Consider the following 10,037-nt stretch of genomic DNA (forward strand, 5'->3'; position numbering starts at 1 on the left):
AGGTGGTGGGTGGTGAACGTGACCTCTTGTCGTTGTGCTCTGTGGCCCAGAAGCGGTCTGATACACATTAATAAAAATTATCTCGATTGTCTGCCGTCAACTTCCCAACTTGACTGGACATTCCTTAAGGGCAGGAGTTTTGTCTTGACCTTTTTCTGTGTCCCCGGAAGAGCTCAGGTCAATCCTAGGTATGTGGCTAAAGACCCATCCGTATTTGCCAAGCTGCTTCATTGAAAAGCTCCTGGAAAGACTGTTGGTGCCCTGGCATGGGACATGTGTCCAGGTAGGCGAATCCTCAAATTTGCTGGCTAACAACATGACACCGTTCTTCAGTCCATGGCTCACTCAAGCCTGTCCTTCCCAGGCTGTGACCCCCAAAAGCTATCGTGTGACCTAGAGAGCAAGTGATGAGGGAAGGTTAGAGAAGGGAATGCCTATTCCCATCCTAGCATGCAGAGACTCCCCAGAATATACAGATCCCTTAGAGGTCATTGCTGCTGACCCCTTCCCCCAAAGCAGTCCAGAGTAGGAAAGCATGGCCCGGTGATCCAGGCACACATAAACCAGACCATCTTCACCACGGGCTGCTTCAGAGTAGCTACCAAATTGCAAATACAGTAATCAGCATTACAGGCTGCAGACCCAAACCCATAACATGATGACAACGTCACAATCTCTGTGGTGGGTCTCACTCTCTTTTAGTCTTAAATATACTCAGAATGGCTGTCTCCCTTCCCTACCTTACATCCAGTCAAACTTTTTCTTGTTGTAATTCCTTTTGTTCTGTGCTCTATGAAAATGGTTGCTCTCTTTACAACTCTGAAGGTTACCTTTCCTCTTTATTTTTGTTTGCTGTGTATGGTGGCAGGATGGGAAAGCAGAAGGCAGAGCTATGGCCTGCCCCATCGTGTCATCCTTCCATACACATAGTGATGACAGAGTGATGCAGCTGATTAGCCATGGCACACATGGAACTGCTAACGAGTTTGATAAAATTTTAATTAACTCGTGTTCTGTGGTGTAAGCAGCAAACCATGAAAATAATAATGCTCTTGGGTGCTGTCACAGCAGACAGAGCAACTGGACATACAGAAATTGGTATGAACTGTAGGGAGTTAACAGCAGGAACGGGATGGGCTAGAGGGACAGTCAGAGGCACAGGTGGGTGGGCGGAGTGGTTACTGTACCCAGAATTCAGATGGAAATAGAGACTCCTTGAATTATCTAGATAATTTTCTCAGTTCTCCATTTTGTTTTAATAGACCTGAAGTTTTCTGGAGGCAAACTCACTCCAGGCAAAGAGGAGGAAACTACAGCATATGGAACATCAAGAATTTACCCAGGACACACTGGTTTTCAAATGCCAGCCCCTAATTCCTATCCCCAGTCAGAAGAAATACAGGAGGATCATGTGGGGTGTATTCTCATGGTTCACAATCTCACCTTGGGGTACTGACATCCTAGAACCCCCTCCTCCGCCCACCGGGCTCCCTTTTCAACCCCAGGTGATACGCCAGGCATATGGTGAAGGGGCAAGAGACGGGCGGGTTGAAGTGTCCACCCAGGATACCTTGGTGGTTTTGACTTTGTGTCCGCTGCTGCAGCTCCATCCTGATAGGTCTGGAAGCACCTTACACTCCTCCCCTGGCAGACAGGGCTCCATCTGGCACCACCACCTCTGCAGGACGATGGAGGCTGTGGGAACAGGAGGCAGGAGCATGGCTCTAAACACTCAAGAGGGGGTCTGCCAGTGAGGTGCATGTTCCCACACACCTTGGCTTTGAGCCCTATGCCTCCTTCATCTTTCCCCCACTCCAGGCTGCCCAGAGAAGTAGTACTCAGGCTAAGGCCTGAGAACTTAACTCTATCAACTTCAATCCCATTGGTCCTGCATCTCTCCAAAGAGAGTGAGGGGTGCAGGTGGGCGAAGCTGTCTCTAAGGCAACCATGTCACTAGCATAGAGGCGCCATCTTCAACATACCCCTTAGTGCGCATGAGCAAGTGTGCGCGCCATTTGAAGGGACCGCAAGCCAGGAGTGTACAGCGGTCGTCTACTGGACGCCAAATGAGTGTGAGGGGAGAGTGGGAAAGCGGGTGGGCGTGAAGGAACACACATGCCCCTGCAAGGAGAGAGTGCAACCGTGGCTGAGGATGAGACGAAGGCGTGTGGAAGAGGCCAGGGGAAGGAGTAGGGGTGACGAAGCCTGTGTCTGCAGGAGAGTAAGGCAAGAGTAGTCCGACGGTGCGGAGAACCCGCAGATACGCCAGGCATGACCAGCTGTCATTAACTATGACGTGCGGATGGCCACACTTCTCCCTGCAGAGGGGGCCCTGTCATTCAAGACTGTGATCACGAATGCCCTGAGATGGGTATGAAGTTTATCCCCAGCAGATGGCGTGGCCTGAACGGACTTCCTTACTGCTTTGCTCAGGGCCTCCCAGGCCTCCCTGCCTGGGTCCTGGCCTCTCACTCACCGTCTACGCAGGAGGGCTTTGCCCGCGTGGTGCCAGCCACCTGGCCAGAAAAACAGGAGCATTTGACAGTCTGGGAGCGCTCCTCGATGCGGTTCCGGTTGCAGCAGCGGTGAGCAGCAATCACCTCGCAGGTGCCCTGCTGCACGAGCACTGAGGGCCCGGAGCACAGGATCAGGCACAGGGAGGGCCCCCAGGCTGCTGCCCCCACCCACCGGGCTTGTCCTCGGGCCTCTCCTCCCTGCTCAGGGCAAGAGATTTCCAGCGCAGGGAGGAGCGAGGGAGCAGGAGAAGCCTCCAGCTGCTTCCTATAGCTGCTGTCCTTCCTTCCTCTCCTGTGAGGCCACACTTATCACACTTTGGCTGAGCCTGGCCTTTCTGGGGAAGAAAGATGGAGTCCCACACCAGCCCCCGCCTCTCCAGCTTCCTCTGGGTGAGGGCAAGGGCCCCAGGGCTTACAATGCGTGGGGAGGATCATCCGCTTACACAGGCTTTAGTCATCCCAGAAGGAAAACCACAGAATTAGGCCAGGAGACTAGACCCAATCCTCCACTGAGAGCCTCTCCCTCTGCAGAACACCTTCCAGTCTGGAAGGGAAGGTGAGCAACGGGCCTGCCCAGGCCTTCTCTGGGCTGGGACAGCACAGGGGGGCACAGTTTCCTGGGTGAAGAACAGAATAGGAGCCAGAATCCCTACCTAGGAGAGCTATCTGCTGTGAGACAGGGTAGAGTGGCATCCAGCTCCTCAGGTGTGCTGGGAACCCCCCTCCCTGCACCCCATCACCTTCCCCAAACCTGTGGCAGTTGGAGGCTGCGAGGCAGCTGTGGCCAAGCAGGTCCACAGCCAGGCCAGGCACAGTGCCAGCAGCCAGCCGCCTGTGCTCCAGTTCAGCAGGGCCCTCTCTCTCATCCTGTGGAGAAAAGCACAAGTCCTGCTCAGCTGCAGGCAGGAACTCCCCCATGCTCCCCCTTAAGTACCTTCTTTGGGCCATGAGTTCTAGGAAGCACAGGTGTGGGTGGGACACACACCTTGTTCCTGGGCAGCTTTCAGCCTGGCTCAGGGTCACTGTAGGTGGTGATGAGAGCAACAGGGGGAAGAGGGAACAGGGAGAGCCTGGGAGGAGACAGGACTTAAGAGAGGACTTGAAGGACAAACTATGGCCCCATGGAAAGCTATGACATGAGAGGGACAATCATGTCAACTCCCAATTTTTCTGCACTTTTTTTTTTGAGAGACAGTCTTACTCTGTTACCCTGAGTAGAATGCCATGGCATCATCATAGCTCTTGGGCTAGCAACCTCATAGCAACCTCAAACTCTTGGGCTCAAGTGATCCTCCTGCCTCAGCCTCCCAAGTAGCTAGGACTACAGATGCCTGCCACAGCACCTGGCTAGTTTTTCTATTTTTGGTAGAGATGGGGGGGGGGGTCTCACTCTTGCTCAGGCTGGTCTTGAACTCCTGAGCTCCAGCAATCCACCTGCCTTGGCCTTCCAGAGTTCTAAGATTAACAGACATGAGCCACTGTGCCCAGCCTTTTGAGCACTTTTTTTTTTTGCAGTTTTTGGCCGGGCTGGGTTTGAACCCTCCACCTCCAGCATATGGGGCTGGAGCCTTACTTTTTTGAGCCACAGGCGCCATCCCCTTTTGAGCACTTTTTAACACAAGGACTTGGCATGTGTGCTCTTGAATCCTTAATGACTGTCCTACAAAGTGGGATTATTAGTACCTACTTCACAGATGAGCAAATCAAAGGTCTAAAACCCTAAACAACTCTGAGTAAAATAGTGGCTAACTCCACAGTAGATAGTCTATAAAAACGCAATACCATACAGGTAGCTATATTTTAAAAATGGGAAAATGCTTTACGGAGTGGTGTATGCATGCATTGATGTTTAATGATTATCCACTGTGAAGGAAAAAGCAAAGTATAGAATAGGTTGTATAAAATGTGTAAAAGGGAGAGATTATCTATGCTGCTCAAATCTCTATAAACTAGCTCTGGAAAATGAATTTATAAAACTAATGGTATTGTTTGCCACCAAGAAGAGAAACTGGTTGTCTGAGAGATGGAGGGAGTAGGGAGACTTATTTTTCTCCTGATTTCTTTTTTGCTTTTTGAGTTTCCAACCATGGGAATGTAATAGCAATTCAATTTAAACAAAATTTAAATTTAAAAAAAAAAGAAATAAAGCTGAGGCTGATAGAAGTCAAGGGATTTGACCAAGGCCAGGCAGCAGGTGGATGGAGGAGTCCAGAGCACAGAAGCCTGCCCTACACTGCCTCTATCGCCCCTGTTCTTCCCCTTTCCTCTTCCATGCTTAATAGTTTGGGCCTCCCAAGTTTATCCCAGAGGGTAGGCTAGAAATGGAAGGAATCCAAGAGAAGAAAGCACAGAGTAGCTGGGAGCAGCCCCAGAAGGCAGCAGGGTTGCAGGCTCAGGGTAGGCCTGAACCACTGCCTCTGTGCTCAGCTAGCCCCTTGGGGCACTCCCAGACTCCCACAAGTGCCAGCACAGTTCTGGGAATACCAGAGGCCAAACCCATGCCAGGACCCAGCTGCTCTCTCAGATATAATGCATGTTTCTATCCAGGCCCCTCCACCCCATCTTCCGTTGTCTCCTCACTCACCTTTTTGGGGATCTTTCAGTTTCTGTCTGCTCATCTGCTGGCTTTAGATTCACTCCACCTGGATAAGTGAGAAAGATTCTTGGGGACTTGTAAGAAACAGAGGGAGCCCATGGCCCTGTAGGGGGTGAAGGAGGACCTGGGTGAGGGTAAGGGGCTGGACTGGGCATTGAAGCTGTTCCCAGATACCTGGAGTGGGGAGTCTCTCCCTCTGTCCTGGGAATTTGGAGGGGCCCTTGCAGACTCTGGGAACATGTAGGGTGGTGACCTTGAGGAAAGGTACCTGAATGGTGATGGTGGGGAGGTGCCTAAGAATTGGTGCTGTCCTATCTCTGCAGAATCTGACAGAGGGCCCTGGGGAAGATCCTGGGGCACTGACTCCTCTTTGCCTCCAGCTCCTACTCCCATGGCACTTGCTTCCTGGACTTGCATGGAGGTGGCTCAGCTCTGCCACCCTCACCTGCATTCCCACTCCAGAGGGCTAGGAGGAGGACACTCCAGGTCTCTGTGCCTCAGAGGCCACAGCCCCAAACTGCTTCCACTTCTCTGTGATGACCTCTCCTCCCTCACCCTCCAAAGAGGGCAGAAGTGAAACACAAGATAGTGAGGCCCAGGAAGGACAGACAACCCCAGTCCTGGCTCCCGGGAGTGAGAGACAGAGGGGACTGTGAAGGAAGATGGAGGAAGTGGTGCCAATACCCCCGGGTGTGCTCCGCGGAGTGAGCACTCTCTACTCTTCTGAATGCTCCTCTTTTCCAGGGTCCTCTCCCTGCCCCAGCAGGGACCTTCACTTTGACCATTATCAATGCAGCTGTGTCTTCTCCCAGGTGATCCTATTTGTCTCTGAGCAGCCACACCCTCCAACCCAACTCACCCATCTTTCCTATGAACCCCAAGAAGTTGACAGGGGAACTCAGTCCGAGGATCTCTGGCATTCTGTTCTCTCCCTCAGAAAGAACGGAAGGAAGCTTCCAGGATTTGTTCTTCAGCTTCCATGCTCCTGCCTCAGTTTCCCAGCCAGTGTTCCCCAAACCCCCATCCAGGCTATGGTGAGGCTGGGTTAGCAGCTTGCGTACCACCAGCTAGGGTTTGACGACGCGAACCACAAGGACCTCTGCACCTTCTCCCGTGGCCCCTCCCAGCGCCCACTCCTCCAAATCGTGAGCCCACAGCTGGACCTACCTGCTGCCCCCACGGCGATGCCTACTGGTTCAACTTGCTGGTCTGAAGTCCTCCTTGCGTCTGAGCCTGGGATCAAGATTCCAAAGGCAGACTCCAGGAGGGAGTGGCCAGGTTGGGTGCTGTCTAGCCCGGAGCCCTGTCCCCCTCACCAAGTTGCCACGTCCCCCGGGACGGCGGGGCTCAGGCCAAGCAAGCTGGCATCACCAGGGAGGCCGGCCCGACTCCGGGCACCGGGAGGTCCAGGTCCAGGCCAGGCCCGCCAGCTCTGCAGAGCTCAGCCAGGGTTTTTCCGAGGCTCCCGCCAGCAGGCCGGGCCGGGAAGCACGCAGCCGCCGCGGCTGCCTCCTCGCCCGGGGCCGCCCCCGCTCCTCCAGCCCCGTGCGGGCGCCGCCACCTCCTTCGGGACAGCGCGGGGCTCTCAGCCCGGCGGGCGGGCGGGCACAGCCGGGACGCAGCGGCCCCTGGCGGCCGAGGGCAAGAGGAGGGAAGAGAGGTCATCGTCCCTGCAGGTTCCGTTCGACTGGACATCTCAGCTGGGCCAGGCTCTGGAAACATTAACCGTCTCATGGCCCCCAGTCTTGTCGCTCAGAGAAAGTGCTAAGGAAGAGGGCTGGCAGTATGGAATGATTGCCCAGTCCCTCCAGGCACAGCAGATACAGGACGTTCCCATTATGTCACTAATGTCTGTTTGTTTGACAGAAGGGAGTAATACGTATCTGTACTCCCAGGAGAGGTGACCTAAGAGCAGGAGGACTAGGGAAATTAGGAGGGCTGCCATAGCTGGCTGGTGAATGGTCCCCATGGATATAGGTGTGAATCCACCTAGAGAATAAAACTCTGAGACTTAGTATCTTCATCAGAAAAATTGTAATAAAATTAATTACAATCATATAATTCTTTCTTTCTTTCTTTCTTTTTTTTGAGACAGAGCCTCAAGCTGTCCCCCTGGGTAGAGTGCTGTGGCATCACAGCTCACAGCAACCTCCAACTCCTGGGTTCAATCAAGTCTCCTGCCTCTGCCTCCCAAGTAGCTGGGACTACAGGCACCCTCCACGAGGCCCAGCTATCTTTTAGTTGCAGCTGTCATTGTTGTTTGGCAGGCCTGGGCTGGATTTGAACCTGCCACCTTAGGTGTATGTGACTGGCGCCTTAGCCACTTGAGCCACAGGCCCTGAGCCTACAATCATAATTCTTTACAAAGTTCTATTTGGGATGTGAAAGCATCAATAAATAGGAGGGAAAAGTGTTCTGTGAATTTGTCTCTAAACAAAGGGACACTCCTCTTGGAGGTTGGGGAGAGATAAGGGAGAGGAAGCTCAGTCCCAGGCCTTGAGCCACTGAGTAGTCTCAGCTCTCAGCAGAGAAAAGCATCCCACAAATCTGTCTCTCTCACCCCACCCCCCGTCCCTCGCACTTGCTGGGGCTTCAGGGATGAGTAGAGGTGATGACCTCCTCACCAGGTTCTGGGGCAGTCTGAGCATGAAGGAGGTGTGATGGTGCCAGGAATAGGAGGTGAGAGGTTCAGGGAGAGGAGAGCCTTAGGGTTTGGATATGGCTAAGGGCTATTATGGAGTCCAGGGGAGGCATTGACTTCCCTGATGACTTTCTGGTACTAGAGCTGGGGGCGCTCTGGGCCCTGCCTGGCTCTATAGCCCACTTGCAGCTGTACCTGGGTGGGTGCCACAAAGAACAGGGCATAGGGAGCTGGGTAACATGGAGAAGTGGTAAGTAAACTGTCCCAGAAACACTGAATAATAAAAATTAACCAGGATTATATTTTTTCTTCAGCCTTTGGCTTGGCCCCGTGGTTATGCCATTTATCTGAGAGCTGGGTCCAGTTTTCCTCAAACAGGAGGGAAAACCCATAACAGCAGCCCATTTTTTATTCCTGTCTGCTTTTGCTGCTCTATGTGCCTTTGGTTCTGATTTTTTTTTCTCTTTTGTGACTTTTTATCTGGTTGTCTCTATCCAAAGCACAGACATAGTAGGCATAACAATTCTAAAACCCTGAATGGGCTGGATGCAGTGGCTCACTCTTGTAATCCTAACACTCTGGGAGGCCAAGGCGGGTGGATCACCTGGGCTCACAGGTTCAAGACCAGACTAAGCCAGAGCAGACCCCATCTCTAAAAATAGCCAGGCATTGTTATAGGTGGGTGCCTATAGTCTCAGCTATTTGGGAGGTTGAGGCAAGGGAATCTCTTGAGCCCAGGAGTTTGAGGTTGCTGTGACACCATGGCACTGTACTGAGGTTGGCAAAGTGAGATTGTCTCCAAAATAAATAAATAAATAAATACCTGAATGACCATTGTGGGATTTTTATTTGGAAGCTGCCAAGAAAGCCACACCTTCCGGGGGAACAGTTTAGCCCTGGGAGCAGAGGGAGGGAAGGTCAGGAAGCATCTGGCAGACAGAACCTAGAGGTGGAGTCCCAACCATGAACTGGGTGCTCATAGTCCTTGCTGGCAACCCCAACTTGCATTAGGCCCTCAAGGGCCTTGTCCCCATTTGAACTGTGTATGTGGGTAATGTCTCTGGAGACCTAGTGATCAACTCCCTTATTAGGAGGTTTAAGGACGGAGGTCTTCTGGCATCAGGTCGGCACCACCAATTCTGATCTTCCACCAGTTGGGCTACTCCGGTGCTTAGGCAAGTGTTAAGCCTGGCCTCTGTCTCCCCCTGGCGGCAGCCCCAGAACTTGCTCAGCATTTCCGGACTGCTCTCAGCCTGGCCCTAAGAGGAAGATGGAAGAGGAGGAACCCCCAATTATCTCTCAGATACTCATCTTCTAATCTTTCCTCCGTGATCCGGAGAAATTAGCTTGGTGATTAGAATAAGACCAGGTTTGGACGTCAGGGGGCTGACATGAGTGGGAATCTCTCAGTTACTGCGTGACTTTGGGGGGCAAGTCATATAAGACAGGGGCGTCCAGTTCTGCCTCATCAGTAAAACTAATAAAATAAAACCCACTTTGGAGAGTTGGTGTGAGGTATAAGAGACCTAATGTATGGAACATGCTTTGTAGAAAGCCTAGTATGCAGTGAATCCCCAGTAAATGGTCGTTACTTATTATGTCATGTTATCATCCTTACTGACGAGTCTGGTCATGAGCTCGAAATGTGGGGGGAAACTGGATTATGAGAAAGGAAGTAATGTGGGAATGGCAACTGCTCTCCTAGATCTAGAAGTGGTCTTCATGGGGGGACCGGCGCCGTCAGGAGCCTAGAAATTTACTCTAGCCCCCTGATTCAGGATGGTCGGCTGCAGCCTGCGTCGTTACCACCCCACCTCACCGGGCACCAACTAGCTCGCTGTCTCATTCCAGCAGCCGCAGCCAGAGGTGATGTCACACCTGGTGCTTCACACCTAGTGGCTCTGAAGCGACTGTTTTCACTCTGAGGTTATCACCTCCTTGGGCTGGCTGCACTGAACCGAGAGCGAGGAGGCCGCACCCTAGCTCCCCGTCACAATGGAAAAGTTCTAGCTTACGGCTAATCTACAGCACGACAGAAATAGGGTTTTCTTCTCTCAGCCCCCTCCCACAACAGACTAAGAAACTGAGGCACGGCCAAGCCGGAATGGGGCGGGGCAGAAGTCAGGCGGTTCCCAGGATGGCCCCGTGCAAGGGGAAGTTTTGCCCCGGACCTGCCCAGCCGGACCGGTGGCCCCGAGCCAATGGCCTGAAAGAGCCGGCGGGAGCGAGCACCGCCCACCCCGAGCCCTAGGGGCGGGGCCTGCTGGGGGCGGGGCCACGGTCG

The 10,037-nt window shown here is 53.0% G+C and overlaps 1 protein-coding gene across 1 annotated transcript; it reads right to left on the minus strand.

Moving 5' to 3' along the window:
• Positions 1–231: 231 nt before the first annotated feature.
• On the minus strand, positions 232–5,156 carry FAM19A3 (family with sequence similarity 19 member A3, C-C motif chemokine like). Its single transcript, XM_003793868.1, has 5 exons — positions 5,101–5,156; positions 3,268–3,383; positions 2,477–2,626; positions 1,571–1,695; positions 232–393 (listed from the first exon to the last, which is right to left on the minus strand). The coding sequence occupies exons 2-5, from the start codon at positions 3,380–3,382 to the stop codon at positions 382–384; spliced, it is 402 nt and encodes a 133-aa protein (XP_003793916.1). The 5' UTR covers position 3,383; positions 5,101–5,156; the 3' UTR covers positions 232–381.
• Positions 5,157–10,037: the final 4,881 nt, after the last annotated feature.

Source organism: Otolemur garnettii, unplaced genomic scaffold, assembly GCF_000181295.1.
Source record: "Otolemur garnettii isolate 467f Iridium unplaced genomic scaffold, OtoGar3 scaffold00073, whole genome shotgun sequence".
Taxonomy (NCBI): domain Eukaryota; kingdom Metazoa; phylum Chordata; class Mammalia; order Primates; family Galagidae; genus Otolemur; species Otolemur garnettii.

Bases quoted from the DNA above. Each gene is read 5' to 3' on its own strand.
- FAM19A3 (XM_003793868.1), bottom strand. From the start codon at position 3,382: ATGAGAGAGAGGGCCCTGCTGAACTGGAGCACAGGCGGCTGGCTGCTG. The intron at 2,627-3,267 runs GTTTGGGGAAGG...CCGGGCCCTCAG, and splicing joins GCAGCCTCCAACTGCCACAG to TGCTCGTGCAGCAGGGCACC. The intron at 1,696-2,476 runs GTGAGTGAGAGG...CTGTTCCCACAG, and splicing joins AAAGCCCTCCTGCGTAGACG to CCTCCATCGTCCTGCAGAGG.